This window comes from Panulirus ornatus, chromosome 47 (assembly GCF_036320965.1).
Source record: "Panulirus ornatus isolate Po-2019 chromosome 47, ASM3632096v1, whole genome shotgun sequence".
NCBI classification, from domain to species: domain Eukaryota; kingdom Metazoa; phylum Arthropoda; class Malacostraca; order Decapoda; family Palinuridae; genus Panulirus; species Panulirus ornatus.
In genome coordinates this window covers 20,852,648-20,869,939 of record NC_092270.1, presented here as the reverse complement: position 1 = coordinate 20,869,939, position 17,292 = coordinate 20,852,648, and the positions used below count along the sequence as shown (strand labels likewise).

The 17,292-nt window shown below is 50.4% G+C and overlaps 1 protein-coding gene across 2 annotated transcripts in view; it reads left to right on the top strand.

Annotated features, from left to right (window-relative positions):
• Window positions 1-7,954, top strand: part of LOC139763656 (uncharacterized) — an 18,781-nt gene extending 10,827 nt beyond the window's left edge. Inside the window, exons 3-4 of one of the 2 annotated variants that reach the window (XM_071689945.1) lie at window positions 2,499-2,621; window positions 5,115-7,954. In XM_071689945.1, the coding sequence (XP_071546046.1) occupies window positions 2,499-2,621; window positions 5,115-5,241 (250 nt within the window). In that variant the 3' untranslated portion in view covers window positions 5,242-7,954. The remainder of the gene's footprint in view (window positions 1-2,498; window positions 2,622-5,114) is intronic. The other variant, XM_071689946.1, reaches the window with a different exon arrangement.
• The last annotated feature ends 9,338 nt before the right edge of the window (window positions 7,955-17,292 follow it).

Below are 17,292 nucleotides of genomic sequence, written 5' to 3'. Positions count from 1 at the left end.
AGGTACCTCCCCCACCATGACAGAGACAGGTACCTCCCCCACCATGACAGAGCCAGGTACCTCCCCCACCATGACAGAGCCAGGTACCTCCCCCACCATGACAGAGCCAGGTACCTCCCCCACCATGACAGAGACAGGTACCTCCCCCACCATGACAGAGACAGGTACCTCCCCCACCATGACAGAGCCAGGTACCTCCCCCACCATGACAGAGCCAGGGACCTCCCCCACCATGACAGAGCCAGGTAATGACAGGCACCTCCCCCACCATGACAGAGCCAGGTAATGACAGGGACCTCCCCCACCATGACAGAGCCAGGTAATTCAACCAGCCTTGAACCACCCCGACGAGAGAAACAGGTACAATAACAGGCCAACTGGTGATTAACTAACTGGATTAATTATAGCTGAGTTAGGGCCACAAAGGTCATGGGTTTACCTGCTGAGTTAGGGTCATACAGGCCATGGGTTTACCTTGGTTTGAAGGGTGATTATGGAAACATGGGGACTCTTCTGGGTGTATTCACACCTTCCCTGAGGGTGTACATCTCTTCATGAGTTGTGGGTGTAGCCAAACCTTCTTTGAGCTTGCGAGTGTCTTCCTCTGGTGTGCCGTGGGTCGTCGACTTCGAAGTGGCTTCGAAGACTGTCTTCTGGTTCTCTTAAGTGGGACTGTAACTTCGAAGTGACTTCGAAGACTGTCTTCTTGGTCTCTTAAGTGGGACTGTAACTTCGAAGTGACTTCGGAGACTGTCTTCTTGGTCTCTTAAGTGGGACTGTAACTTCGAAGTGGCTTCGAAGACTGTCTTCTTGGTCTCTTAAGTGGGACTGTAACTTCGAAGTGACTTCGGAGTTTGTCTTCTGGTTCTCTTAAGTGGGACTGTAACTTCGAAGTGACTTCGGAGTTTGTCTTCTGGTTCTCTTAAGTGGGACTGTAACTTCGAAGTGACTTCGAAGACTGTCTTCTTGGTCTCTTAAGTGGGACTGTAACTTCGAAGTGACTTCGAAGACTGTCTTCTTGTTCTCTTAAGTGGGACTGTAACTTCGAAGTGACTTCGGAGAGTGTCTTCTGGTTCTCTTAAGTGGGACTGTAACTTCGAAGTGACTACAGAGTCTACCTTCTTGTTTTAGAAGATGGGTCGATGACTTCGAAGTTGCTATGGACTCTCTCTTTCTGTCCACTTCAGTGGATCGATGACTTCGAAGCTGCTATGGACTCTCTCTTTCTGTCCACTTCAGTGGGTCGATGACTTCGAAGCTGCTATGGATTCTCTCTTTCCGTCCACTTCAGTGGATCGATGACTTCGAAGCTGCTATGGATTCTCTCTTTCCGTCCACTTCAGTGGATCGATGACTTCGAAGCTGCTATGGACTCTCTCTTTCTGTCCACTTCAGTGGGTCGATGACTTCGAAGCTGCTATGGACTCTCTCTTTCCGTCCACTTCAGTGGATCGGTGACTTCGAAGTCCCTCTGGAGTCTCCTGTTATTCTGTAAGGTGATTCCTTCACTTCGAAGTGTCTGTGGTACCCAGAAGGTCTTCTAGTTCGTACAATTAGTATCTTGATGTGTCGTTGGTGATGCTAATGGTCGTAAGTGACGAAGTAAAGCACTATTCTTACTCTACTTAAAAGTATAGTCCTTTGGGATATTCTTGTGCTGAGGTACTTTGGGATTTGATTACTTTTACTCGCCTACATTTCCAGAAGTAACGTGTTTGAGTATAAGTCGTCAAGTACTGAATTACCTTAGTACAAGATAATCTCAAAGTAATCCAATGTAAGGAGAGTGGAGGTAATTTCTTTACAGAGTAATCACCCAAAGAATTAGATGAGGTAATCAAGGATGATTATACGAGACGTATGAATGAGGTGCCTGGTATCAGTAGTTAGGTCGTTTGAAGTATATTAGGGTCATTATGAGGGTCGAAAGCTACACCATACAGCCATCTCAGGTTTGGATACATATATGCTCGACATTACAGATCTGTGCCAGTGACTGTTGTGTTTTTAACATAGATGTTTGTTAACACTTGCGACACAAAATATCACACTGGATGGGTCTCATACACTTGTCGTTTAAGTCGGGGTCGTCTTTCCAAAGCAAACGCTGCTGGAAAATCATACATCCTTCAGCTGAAGGCAGACTTCAGCACGCGTTTCATATCCCTCATTACGTATTCTTCATGTGGGATAAGTATGGATGATTAAGGTCAACACGACCCATATCCAGTATCTTAAAATGCTACCAACAATGTTTTCCCAAAATGAATGATTCGTCTCTGATTAATTTAAGGTAAAAATACTTCAACTACAGATCATATGTAAACATGGTATGAGTTGCCTGGGCGAAGTCATCACTGATTTTAAGCAAAGTGGTGTTATGGTCAACAGTTTACCTGGGCCATTTGTTTACCGTCCCACTGTTTACCTAAGCCATTTGTTTACTGTCCCGTTGTGTACGTGACACTTGCTGGCAGTGACTCCTTCGTCTCTTGCAGCCTGCCGGAGACGCCTTCAGTAGGAAAGCTGTCGCCCAGCTCCAAAGTGGCCGTGGTGTCCATTGTAGTCATCATATTGGCCCTCACTGCCACGGTCCTGGGCGTCTGGTACAGGAAAATAAGGTAAACACCCTCTTGAAACGCCATCTGTCGACAGCCTTACCTGATCTTCATCTTTCTAAAAGCCCAAAGTTATCCACAGACGACTGTTCGCTTCACTATCCTCTAACCCAAATCCTTTACCATCCCTTCCATTCCAAAGGCTCTTGGGTTGGCACGAACTCTCGTACATACACACATCTGCTTGCCTGAGTTCACTAACGCTGAACCCCATCTTCCAAATTCATCCTATGTAAGATTTTTTTATCTTTTTTAATGTTTCGGGTAATCTGACCCTAATTCCTCCAAGTGAAATCAACTTCTCGACTATTTGACTTTCTTCCAAGAAACATGACACTTTCCCTAACTTCATATTGCAGTCCTGTATGCAGTGGATTTCAATTTCCTTCACAAAGATGAGTTTTCTCTCATTGGGGATTCAGCGTACACAAGGTCCATTCCTTTTCCCTCCTTAACAACTGGGGTATATGTTGGGGGGCCACCACTCTAACACACTCGTCCTCTGAACCTTCCCACTATCCATATAATGCTTCTTCCTCCACTGGGTTCTACAACCAGGGTCTCATCTCTAGCTTTCACTCGGGAATGGCCACCAATTATCCCTCCCCTCTTACTTAATGCTGACTGATACTTTGAGAGGGCTTAATGGCTTGCATTCATCACGTCTCATACTCACTCACAGTGGATGGAGTACAGCCCTGGTGGCCAGAATGTCTCCAGCTGTGCTGAACGTATAGCGGAGTTTATCTCAGCAGTGAAGGAATCCTGCATCCATTTCTTATACCAAATCTGTATCCGATCCATCATGCTTTGATAGATGGTCTGATGTTGGTCGTATTGGGGACAAGAGCATAATGGACCAGGAAATTATAACTTCATTTGTGTTTATAATTATTGCAGGGATGTACGTCATAGTCAACAAAGCATTTCTGAAAGGGCCATGTGTCCATTTGACTTCTGTTGGTACATTTTTCTGGTCCTGGACCAAAACATGGCAGTAACTTCATTCATCCAACCTCTTTCCTCCTCTTTTGTGATCGAATTGATCTATGGCAAACTCTTGTGATGACAAAGTTTCTATTCTTCGACACTTTGCGTTACTGTCTTGTGTCTCTGGGTAATTTCCATGTCTACAACTCTCCCCACACCACCACCACCTCCCTCTGAACCAACGCCCCCTTTGTTTATTTCCCTTGGGCAAGGTCCTTATCCAAGTATTCTCCCAGCTACGAATGGGCAAGGGGTATGATCATGATGGGAAACTCGGAGTCCAATGAGAATGTATCTCTGAGATAACTCCAGTCCTTGCTCAACTGTCTCGTCTGTCAAAAAAAGGGGGAAAAAATTGTTGGCTGGGACGCCTCCAGCTGTGCTGATCTGCTAGTGGAGCCCTCTTTGGCTGAGAGGGAATCCAATGCATCCTTAACTGGATCCTTATCCGCCCAGTAATGGCTTGATGGCTCTTCCTCTTATCCCTTTTACCTTGAAAACAAAAAACTTCTCCAGCCATGAAACTCTTTCCCTCCTCAGGATCTTATCCCTCCTTCATGTCTCCTCAGGATCCATGCAGTACTCTGCTTCACTGAGTCAAACACAACATTTTTTTGCAGTCATTGACCAAACTCTGTCTCTTGGTGATGTCTGCAGTTTGACTTCCCTTTTCTTTCCGTCCTGATCCATCTTTAACCAAGTCTCCAAGTGACAAAAGACGTTCTTTTCTACAGTTTAGATTCCTCAAACCCCTCTTGCCTTCTCTACGTCTACAAACCGACGAAGTGTTCGATACTTTACATAAACAGATTCTGCTAAGGTCTTTCCCTCCTGCAACTGGGCAATGTGTGTGCTCCAGGTGGCAATATTCCTGGTGTCACTAAGTTAACACACCACTGAGACAGCTCCCGTCCTTGCTCGTCTATTTCGTTTCTCTTTAAAAGTGCAAACTTTCCTTCGTGTATACATATTTAGGTGTTTCTAAAGTCTTAGATGTTCTCCTTAACTCACTATCTAAACCACTTACAATCTCTTTAGCTTCTCTTCGATCGCCAGTACAACTCACTTGGTGTAATGTCACTCATCTCTGGTTCTCCTGTCGGAAAGGATTTTGATGAACTGTGTGATGTGGCCTTTGACATGAAGAAAGCATTAGACATTGTGTGGAATACAGCTCTGATTTCTAAGCTTCCTTCCTTTGGCTTCATCATGTTGAAGCTGCGTCCATCTTTCGTCGAAGCTGTGAAATTCTCTTCCTTCTCTTGTCCTTCCTTCCTCTTACACCCTTTCTATATTGAAGGACATGTTTACACAAATTAATACCTGTCGTATGGTTTCGTTTCCACATTCCATCTACCTTTCATTGAGGATGATCATGACCGAGGCATGTTTCTACCCGTGCCATATCGTCTAAAGTCTATCCAGAATAAGGAGATCCCTCGTTTCCTCTTCGTCACTGGAGGGGTCACTGAGCATGTGGGTAATGCATACTGTTTCATCCCACAGCCTGTACAACCAGCGGTATGGAGGCCACATGCTCCTCACAGACAACGAAGAGGAGTTCAGCGTCTTCAATCGTCTCACTCCTTACTCTGCAACGTCCTATGACTCCTGGAAAGACCATACCTACTGAGACCCAGCTTCAACCCTGGAACGTCCTGGGACTCCTGGAAAGACCACATCTCCTGAGACCCAGCTTCAACCCTGGAACGTCCTGGGACTCCTGGAAAGCCATCTGAGTCCTAGCTTCAACCCTGGAACGTCCTATGACTCCTGGAAAGACCATACCTACTGAGACCCAGCTTCAACCCTGGAACGTCCTATGACTCCTGGAAAGACATCTGAGTCCTAGCTTCAACTCTGCAACGTCCTATGACTCCTGGAAAGACCATACCTACTGAGACCCAGCTTCAACCCTGGAACGTCCTGGGACTCCTGGAAAGACCATACCTACTGAGACCCAGCTTCAACTCTGCAACGTCCTATGACTCCTGGAAAGACCATACCTACTGAGACCCAGCTTCAACCCTGGAACGTCCTGGGACTCCTGGAAAGACCATACCTACTGAGACCCAGCTTCAACCCTGGAACGTCCTAGGACTCCTGGAAATACCATACCTACTGAGACCCAGCTTCAACCCTGGATCGTCCTATGACTCCTGGAAAGACCATACCTACTGAGACCCAGCTTCAACCCTGGAACGTCCTGGGACTCCTGGAAAGACCATACCTACTGAGACCCAGCTTCAACCCTGGAACGTCCTGGGACTCCTGGAAAGACCATACCTACTGAGACCCAGCTTCAACCCTGGAACGTCCTGTGACTCCTGGAAAGCCATCTGAGACCCAGCTTCAACCCTGGAACGTCTTGGGACTCCTGGAAAGACGAGATGTCCTGAGACCCAGCTTCAACCCTGGAACGTCCTGGGACTCCTGGAAAGCCATCTGAGACCCAGCTTCAACCCTGGAACGTCCTGGGACTCCTGGAAAGACGAGATGTCCTGAGACCCAGCTTCAACCCTGGAACATCTGACGAGTCCTGGAAGAACCAGACACATCCACTGAGGCCCAGAGTGTACTTGGTGAAGGATCGTGTGTACACAGTTCTAAAGAAATGGTGATCCAGATATCTTAACCACTCCCACGACACAGACGAACAAAATGTGTTGAACAGAACCGAGAAATGCCACGTCCCTGGAACAATTATGAACACTGGAACAAATACGACATAGTGATGAACAAATGTCTGGAGAACTCATGGAAAATTATTTGAAGTTCTTACACAGGACAAGGAATGGGGGAACACAGAACATGGCTGCAAAGACCTGGACACAGACGAAGGTGGAACAGAAGACATTACTGGGACCTCGACACAGACGAAGGTGGAACAGAAGACATTACTGGGACCTCGACACAGACGAAGGTGGAACAGAAGACATTACTGGGACCTCGACACAGACGAAGGTGGAACAGAAGACGTTACTGGGGCCTCGACACAGACGAAGGTGGAACAGAAAACATTACTGGGATCTGGACACAGACGAAGGTGGAACAGAAGACATTACTGGGATCTGGACACAGACGAAGGTGGAACAGAAGACATTACTGGGACCTCGACACAGACGAGGGTGGAACAGAAGACATTACTGGGACCTGGACACAGACGAAGGTGGAGCAGAAGACATTACTGGGACCTCGACACAGACGAAGGTGGAACAGAAGACATTACTGGGACCTTGACACAGACGAAGGTGGAACAGAAGACATTACTGGGACCTCGACACAGACGAAGGTGGAACAGAAGACATTACTGGGATCTGGACACAGACGAAGGTGGAACAGAAGACATTACTGGGACCTGGACACAGACGAAGGTGGAACAGAAGACATTACTGGGACCTGGACACAGATGAGGTGGAACAGAAGACATTACTGGGACCTCGACACAGACGAAGGTGGAACAGAAGACATTACTGGGATCTGGACACAGACGAAGGTGGAACAGAAGACATTACTGGGACCTGGACACAGACTAAGGTGGAACAGAGAACATTACTGAGACCTGGACACATGAATGTGGCACAGAGAACATTAAGGTGTGGGAGGAACACCAGCATAATGGGACGCTGTTTCTCATGCTGTGCCACAGACTGTTGCTGTGCTGCAGCCAGCTGCTGTGACTGTTGCTATACCACAGCCAGCTGCTGTAACTGTTGCTGTGCCGCAGCCAGCTGTTGTAGCTGTTGCTGTGCCACAGCCAGCTGCTGTGACTGTTGCTGTGCCACAGCCAGCTGCTGTAACTGTTGCTGTGCCACAGACAGCTAAGCCTCAAGCCTGGCACTATGCCACACACCATCAACACCAGGACACCATCACAGGCAGCCTAGCCAAACACACACACACACACACACACACACACACACACCACACACACACACACACACCACACACACACACACACACACCACACACACACACACACACACACACACACACACACACACACCACACACACACCACACACACACCACACACACACACACCACACACACACACCACACACACACACACACACACACACACCACACACACACACACACACACACACACACACACACACACACACACACACACACACACACACACACACACACACACCACACACACACACACACACACACACACACACACACACACACACACACACACACACACACACACACACACACACACACACACACACACACCACACACACACACACACACACACACACACACACACCACACACACACACACACACACACCACACACACACACACACACACACACACACACACACACACACCACACACACACACACACACACACACACACACACACACACCACACACACACACACACACACACACACACACACACACACACACACACACACACACCACACACCACACACACCACACACACACACACACACACACACACACACACACACACACACACACACACACACACACACACACACACACACACACACACACACACACACACACACACACACACACACACACACACACACACACACACACACACACACACACACACACACACACCACACACACACACACACACACACACACACACACACACACACACACACACACACACCACACACACACACACACACACACACCACACACACACACACACACATACACACACACACACAAACACACACACACGGAGCAACACTCATGTTTCTATGCTACATCCTCTATAAGCAAACCTTCACTTTACACTACTAACACTTATAAGTACATGTGCACTTTAGCTAGCATTCCACTGTGGTGTAAAGTGACCTCACTATACAGAGATAAGTATGTATACTTTAAGAATGGCAGGTTACAAGTAAAGTTGCCTCACTATAAAGAGATAAGTATGTATACTTTGAGAATGGTAGGTTACTTAAGTAAAGTTGCTTCACTATACAGAGATAAGTATGTATACTTTGAGAATGGTGGGTTATACAAGTAAAGTTGCCTCACTATACAGATAAGTATGTATACTTTGAGAATGGCAGGTTACTTAAGTAAAGTTGCTTCACTATACAGAGATAAGTATGTATACTTTGAGAATGGTGGGTTATTTAAGTAAAGTTGCCTCACTATACAGATAAGTATGTATACTTTGAGAATGGCAGGTTACTTAAGTAAAGTTGCTTCAATTTACAGGGATAAGTATGTATACTTTGAGAATGGCAGGTTACTTAAGTAAAGTTGCCTCACTTTACAGGGTTTTATAGTTAAGTAAAGTTACTACTTTACTGTAGAGCGTTAAGTATGTACATATACATCTGAAAATCACAGTTAATTTAAGTAAAGTTTGTAAATGTGTTTAAGAGAATACTTTATAAGTTGTATATCAGGCGCAGCCCAGTCACATGTAGCCCAGAGCCACATATGTGTCCAGGTGTAGCTCATAGTCACATATGTGTCTAGGTGTAGCCCATAGTCACATATGTGTCCAGGTGTAGCCCAGAGTCACATATGTGTCCAGGCGCAGCCCAGTCACATGTAGCCCAGAGCCACATATGTGTCCAGGTGTAGCTCATAGTCACATATGTGTCTAGGTGTAGCCCATAGTCACATATGTGTCCAGGTGTAGCCCAGAGTCACATATGTGTCCAGGCGCAGCCCAGTCACATGTAGCCCAGAGCCACATATGTGTCCAGGCGCAGCCCAGTCACATGTAGCCCAGAGCCACATATGTGTCCAGGCGCAGCCCAGTCACATGTAGCCCAGAGCCACATATGTGTCCAGGCGCAGCCCAGTCACATGTAGCCCAGAGCCACATATGTGTCCAGGCGCAGCCCAGTCACATGTAGCCCAGAGCCACATATGTGTCCAGGCGCAGCCCAGTCACATGTAGCCCAGAGCCACATATGTGTCCAGGCGCAGCCCAGTCACATGTAGCCCAGAGCCACATATGTGTCCAGGCGCAGCCCAGTCACATGTAGCCCAGAGCCACATATGTGTCCAGGCGCAGCCCAGTCACATGTAGCCCAGAGCCACATATGTGTCCAGGCGCAGCCCAGTCACATGTAGCCCAGAGCCACATATGTGTCCAGGCGCAGCCCAGTCACATGTAGCCCAGAGCCACATATGTGTCCAGGCGCAGCCCAGTCACATGTAGCCCAGAGCCACATATGTGTCCAGGCGCAGCCCAGTCACATGTAGCCCAGAGCCACATATGTGTCCAGGCGCAGCCCAGTCACATGTAGCCCAGAGCCACATATGTGTCCAGGCGCAGCCCAGTCACATGTAGCCCAGAGCCACATATGTGTCCAGGCGCAGCCCAGTCACATGTAGCCCAGAGCCACATATGTGTCCAGGCGCAGCCCAGTCACATGTAGCCCAGAGCCACATATGTGTCCAGGCGCAGCCCAGTCACATGTAGCCCAGAGCCACATATGTGTCCAGGCGCAGCCCAGTCACATGTAGCCCAGAGCCACATATGTGTCCAGGCGCAGCCCAGTCACATGTAGCCCAGAGCCACATATGTGTCCAGGCGCAGCCCAGTCACATGTAGCCCAGAGCCACATATGTGTCCAGGCGCAGCCCAGTCACATGTAGCCCAGAGCCACATATGTGTCCAGGCGCAGCCCAGTCACATGTAGCCCAGAGCCACATATGTGTCCAGGCGCAGCCCAGTCACATGTAGCCCAGAGCCACATATGTGTCCAGGCGCAGCCCAGTCACATGTAGCCCAGAGCCACATATGTGTCCAGGCGCAGCCCAGTCACATGTAGCCCAGAGCCACATATGTGTCCAGGCGCAGCCCAGTCACATGTAGCCCAGAGCCACATATGTGTCCAGGTGTAGCCCAGAGTCACATATGTGTCCAGGTGTAGCCCAGAGTCACATATGTGTCCAGGCGCAGCCCAGTCACATGTAGCCCAGAGCCACATATGTGTCCAGGCGCAGCCCAGTCACATGTAGCCCAGAGCCACATATGTGTCCAGGCGCAGCCCAGTCACATGTAGCCCAGAGCCACATATGTGTCCAGGCGCAGCCCAGTCACATGTAGCCCAGAGCCACATATGTGTCCAGGCGCAGCCCAGTCACATGTAGCCCAGAGCCACATATGTGTCCAGGCGCAGCCCAGTCACATGTAGCCCAGAGCCACATATGTGTCCAGGCGCAGCCCAGTCACACGCAGCCCAGTCACATGTAGCCCAGAGCCACATATGTGTCCAGGCGCAGCCCAGTCACATGTAGCCCAGAGCCACATATGTGTCCAGGCGCAGCCCAGTCACATGTAGCCCAGAGCCACATATGTGTCCAGGCGCAGCCCAGTCACATGTAGCCCAGAGCCACATATGTGTCCAGGCGCAGCCCAGTCACATGTAGCCCAGAGCCACATATGTGTCCAGGCGCAGCCCAGTCACATGTAGCCCAGAGCCACATATGTGTCCAGGCGCAGCCCAGTCACATGTAGCCCAGAGCCACATATGTGTCCAGGCGCAGCCCAGTCACATGTAGCCCAGAGCCACATATGTGTCCAGGCGCAGCCCAGTCACATGTAGCCCAGAGCCACATATGTGTCCAGGCGCAGCCCAGTCACATGTAGCCCAGAGCCACATATGTGTCCAGGCGCAGCCCAGTCACATGTAGCCCAGAGCCACATATGTGTCCAGGCGCAGCCCAGTCACATGTAGCCCAGAGCCACATATGTGTCCAGGCGCAGCCCAGTCACATGTAGCCCAGAGCCACATATGTGTCCAGGCGCAGCCCAGTCACATGTAGCCCAGAGCCACATATGTGTCCAGGCGCAGCCCAGTCACATGTAGCCCAGAGCCACATATGTGTCCAGGCGCAGCCCAGTCACATGTAGCCCAGAGCCACATATGTGTCCAGGCGCAGCCCAGTCACATGTAGCCCAGAGCCACATATGTGTCCAGGCGCAGCCCAGTCACATGTAGCCCAGAGCCACATATGTGTCCAGGCGCAGCCCAGTCACATGTAGCCCAGAGCCACATATGTGTCCAGGCGCAGCCCAGTCACATGTAGCCCAGAGCCACATATGTGTCCAGGCGCAGCCCAGTCACATGTAGCCCAGAGCCACATATGTGTCCAGGCGCAGCCCAGTCACATGTAGCCCAGAGCCACATATGTGTCCAGGTGTAGCCCAGAGTCACATATGTGTCCAGGTGTAGCCCAGAGTCACATATGTGTCTAGGTGTAGCCCATAGTCACATATGTGTCCAGGTGTAGCCCAGAGTCACATATGTGTCTAGGTGTAGCCCATAGTCACATATGTGTCTAGGTGTAGCCCATAGTCACATATGTGTCTAGGTGTAGCCCATAGTCACATATGTGTCTAGGTGTAGCCCATAGTCACATATGTGTCCAGGTGTAGCCCAGAGTCACATATGTGTCTAGGTGTAGCCCATAGTCACATATGTGTCCAGGTGTAGCCCAGAGTCACATATGTGTCCAGGTGTAGCTCATAGTCACATATGTGTCCAGGCGCAGCCCAGTCACATGTAGCCCAGAGCCACATATGTGTCCAGGCGCAGCCCAGTCACATGTAGCCCAGAGCCACATATGTGTCCAGGTGTAGCTCATAGTCACATATGTGTCCAGGTGTAGCCCAGAGTCACATATGTGTCCAGGTGTAGCTCATAGTCACATATGTGTCCAGGCGCAGCCCAGTCACATGTAGCCCAGAGCCACATATGTGTCCAGGTGTAGCTCATAGTCACATATGTGTCCAGGTGTAGCTCATAGTCACATATGTGTCCAGGTGTAGCCCATAGTCACATATGTGTCCAGGTGTAGCCCAGAGTCACATATGTGTCCAGGCGCAGCCCAGTCACATGTAGCCCAGAGCCACATATGTGTCCAGGTGTAGCCCAGAGTCACATATGTGTCCAGGTGTAGCCCAGAGTCACATATGTGTCTAGGTGTAGCCCATAGTCACATATGTGTCTAGGTGTAGCCCATAGTCACATATGTGTCTAGGTGTAGCCCATAGTCACATATGTGTCCAGGTGTAGCTCATAGTCACATATGTGTCCAGGCGCAGCCCAGTCACATGTAGCCCATAGTCACATATGTGTCCAGGTGTAGCCCAGAGTCACATATGTGTCCAGGCGCAGCCCAGTCACATGTAGCCCAGAGCCACATATGTGTCCAGGTGTAGCTCATAGTCACATATGTGTCTAGGTGTAGCCCATAGTCACATATGTGTCCAGGTGTAGCCCAGAGTCACATATGTGTCCAGGCGCAGCCCAGTCACATGTAGCCCAGAGCCACATATGTGTCCAGGTGTAGCCGAGTCACATATGTGTCTACGTGTCGCCCAGAGTCACATGTAGGTGTGGGGTGGGGGGGGTTAGTGAAGGTGACCCACAGGTGACCTCGCGCCTCAGCCACCCTACTTGACCTCTGACCCCGGGGGGGGGCGGAGGTCACCCCTGGCGGTGATGACGTGTGATGACCTGGCTTACGGACCGATGACGAGGTACGTCAGCCCGGTAACTCACAACACGACAGGTAACTCATTAAATATAACAATATGTGTTGGAGCTTATATATATATATATATATATATATATATATATAATATATATATATATATATATATATATATATATATATATATATATATATATATATATATATATATATATATTCCTATGCGTCCATGGGGAAAATGAAACATGCTAACTTCCCAAGTGCACTTTCGTGTAATAATCACATCATCAGGGGAGACACAAGGTGATGTTTACCTAAATGGCGTCGTAGCTTCGTCTCTTCGATGTATATCAACTGACTGTTATATTTCTCTCTTGTCTCTCCCCTGATGATGTGATTATGACACGAAAGTGCACTTGGGAACTTATCGTGTTTCATTTTCCCCGTGGACTCATAGGAATATCTTGATCACGCGCAAAATTGTGATCCGTTCCAATATATATATATATATATATATATATATATATATATATATATATATATATCCCTGGGGAGAGGGGAGAAAGAATACTTGCCACGTATTCCCTGCGTGTCGTAGAAGGCGACTAAAAGGGGAGGGAGCGGGGGGCTGGAAATCCTCCCCTCTCGTTTTCTTTTTAATTTTCCAAAAGAAGGAACAGAGAAGGGGGCCAAGTGAGGATATTCCCTCAAAGGCCCAGTCCTCTGTATCTAACGCGAACGACTGGCTTCACGAACACGACGTACGACACTTTGAACACGACGGTACGACCCTTAAAACACGACATTACGAATTCTACTAACCAGACCCTGGATTCGAACCATGTACCCCCAGGGGGACTTATATAATGACCCCCCGCCTTAATCTGGTTCTTGTATCATCTACTCCAAGGTAGGTAGATGGGGGGGATGAGGGGGGGGGGGGGGGTGGTAGATGGCCAGGGGCCAAGCAGACGTGGTCTTATCAGACGCCAAAGACCCCATGGGGGGGGGGGGTTTATCAGCGAGTGTCGGAGGAGAGAGAGGGGGGGCCTGCGCCAGCCAGCCAGCGACAGGCCCCCCGCAGACCCCCCCTTCCCCTCTGTCTGGTGTTGTGTGTTATGCAACGCTCCCAAGGGGGGGGGGGGGTCAGTGGGGGGGGGGGGTCTCATACCTGGGGGGTCCCACCCTGGGGGGGGTCCCACCCTACCCCCCAGGGAAGGGGGTGTGGGGTCAGGTCAGGTCACACACTGTGTGTTGGTCCCCCCCCCAACACACGGGGTCAACACAAGTGTTGCGTTGGGTCAACACGGTCTCTCTCTCTCTCTCTCTCTCTCTCTCTCTCTCTCTCTCTCTCTCTCTCTCTCTCTCTCTCTCTCTCTCTCTCTCTCTCACACACACACACACCTCGTACAGACCCCTATATAACAAAACCATTCCCTCCATCACCACTGTGGAAAACTTCGTAAACAATCCAGTGGGGTATGTAAACCACTGTGCCACCCTAGCTGTTCATCACTCAAGTGTGTCAACCCAGTGGAGGGGGGTCGTTTAAGCAACAGTCTTCGAACCACTGTTAACTACCCAACCATGCGATGGGCCAATTCGTGGTAACAACCAGCCCCCCACTTCGACCTTAAGCTCTTGTGATGAAGTAACTAGTTACTAATCATGACCCCCCACCCCCCCTAGTTACTAATCAAGGCCCCCCCCCGGTAGTTACTAATCATGACCCCCCCCCCCCCGTAGTTCCGTCATATCTATAATGGTTATCTGAGTTTGATGGTTTATCTGCTCATTTATCTACAGTATGGAATGAAATAACTGAGACTTCGTTAATGAAGACACTATATATAGGTTTACGAAGTTGTGTGATGGTAGAAACTGTACTAGAGATGGGGGCCCCCCACGAGTGTAGAACTCCCTCCCCCGTACAGTACAAGAGATGGGGGCCCCCACGAGTGTAGAACCCCCTCCCCGTACAGTACAAGAGATGGGGGCCCACGAGTGCAGAACTCCCTCTCCGTACAGTACAAGAGATGGGGGCCCACGTGTAGAACTCCCTCCCCGTACAGTACGAGATGGGGGCCCCACGAGTGTAGAACTCCCTCCCCGTACAGTACAAGAGATGGGGCCCCCCACGAGTGTAGAACTCCCTCCCCGTACAGTACAAGAGATGGGGCCCCCCACGAGTGTAGAACCCCCTCCCCGTACAGTACAAGAGATGGGGGCCCACGAGTGTAGAACTCCCTCTCCGTACAGTACAAGAGATGGGGCCCCACGAGTGTAGAACTCCCTCTCCGTACAGAACAAGAGATGGGGCCCCCACGAGTGTAGAACTCCCTCCCCGTACAGTACAAGAGATGGGGCCCCACCACGAGTGTAGAACCCCCTCCCCGTACAGTACAAGAGATGGGGCCCCACGAGTGTAGAACTCCCTCCCCGTACAGTACAAGAGATGGGGCCCCCACGAGTGCAGAACCCCCTCCCCGTACAGTACAAGAGATGGGGGCCCCACGAGTGTAGAACTCCCTCCCCGTACAGTACAAGAGATGGGGGCCCCCCACGAGTGTAGAACTCCCTCCCCGTACAGTACAAGAGATGGGGGGCCCCCCACGAGTGTAGAACTCCCTCCCCGTACAGTACAAGAGATGGGGCCCCCCACGAGTGTAGAACTCCCTCCCCGTACAGTACAAGAGATGGGGCCCCCCACGAGTGTAGAACCCCCTCCCCGTACAGTACAAGAGATGGGGGCCCACGAGTGTAGAACTCCCTCTCCGTACAGTACAAGAGATGGGGCCCCACGAGTGTAGAACTCCCTCTCCGTACAGAACAAGAGATGGGGCCCCCACGAGTGTAGAACTCCCTCCCCGTACAGTACAAGAGATGGGGCCCCACCACGAGTGTAGAACCCCCTCCCCGTACAGTACAAGAGATGGGGGCCCCCACAAGTGCGGAACCCCCTCCCCGTACAGTACAAGAGATGGGGGCCCCCACGAGTGCAGAACCCCCTCCCCGTACAGTACAAGAGATGGGGGCCCCCACGAGTGCAGAACCCCCTCCCCGTACAGTACAAGAGATGGGGCCCCACGAGTGCAGAACTCCCTCCCCGTACAGTACAAGAGATGGGGGCCCCCACGAGTGTAGAACCCCCTCCCCGTACAGTACAAGAGATGGGGGCCCCCACGAGTGTAGAACCCCCTCCCCGTACAGTACAAGAGATGGGGCCCCACGAGTGCAGACCTCCCTCCCCGTACAGTACAAGAGATGGGGCCCCCCACGAGTGTAGAACTCCCTCCCCGTACAGTACAAGAGATGGGGGCCCCCACGAGTGCAGAACTCCCTCCCCGTACAGTACAAGAGATGGGGCCCCACGAGTGTAGAACTCCCTCTCCGTACAGTACAAGAGATGGGGCCCCCACGAGTGTAGAACCCCCTCCCCGTACAGTACAAGAGATGGGGCCCCACGAGTGTAGAACTCCCTCTCCGTACAGTACAAGAGATGGGGGCCCCATGAGTGTAGAACCTCCTCCCCGTACAGTACAAGAGATGGGGGCCCCCACGAGTGTAGAACCCCCTCCCCGTACAGTACAAGAGATGGGGCCCCACGAGTGTAGAACTCCCTCTCCGTACAGTACAAGAGATGGGGGCCCCCACGAGTGTAGAACCCCCTCCCCGTACAGTACAAGCAGGTCATTACACAGTTTATATATGACCTTTGGCCTACGATCACCACTGGGCACTGACAATGATCACAGATAACACACAGGGGGCCCCCTAACACACGGGGGGGCCCCTAACACACGGGGGGCCCCCTAACACACATCGGGGGGGAGGGGGACTCACGAGATCACGTGACACCGATAATGTAAACAAACACACAACATGTTGAACGCAAGAGGGACATAAAAGTCAGGCGAGAGAGAATGATGTTGAAGGATAATGAATAATAATGTAAATAAAAATAACTAATAAAGGTAATTAATGATGGATAAATAATAGCCATTTAAAGTCCTATGAAACTGAGCAAGTAAGGCTAGGGCATGTCTGTGGACCAGCTGATGAAGAGAGTTGGAACAAGTTAGCTTCTTACACACGACCCGAGGGTCGTCCCGTCGTGCTCAAGGGTCGTACCATCGTCCACAAGGGTCGTACTACGTACCCAAGGGTCGTACCATCGTCCACAAGGGTCGTACTACGTACCCAAGGG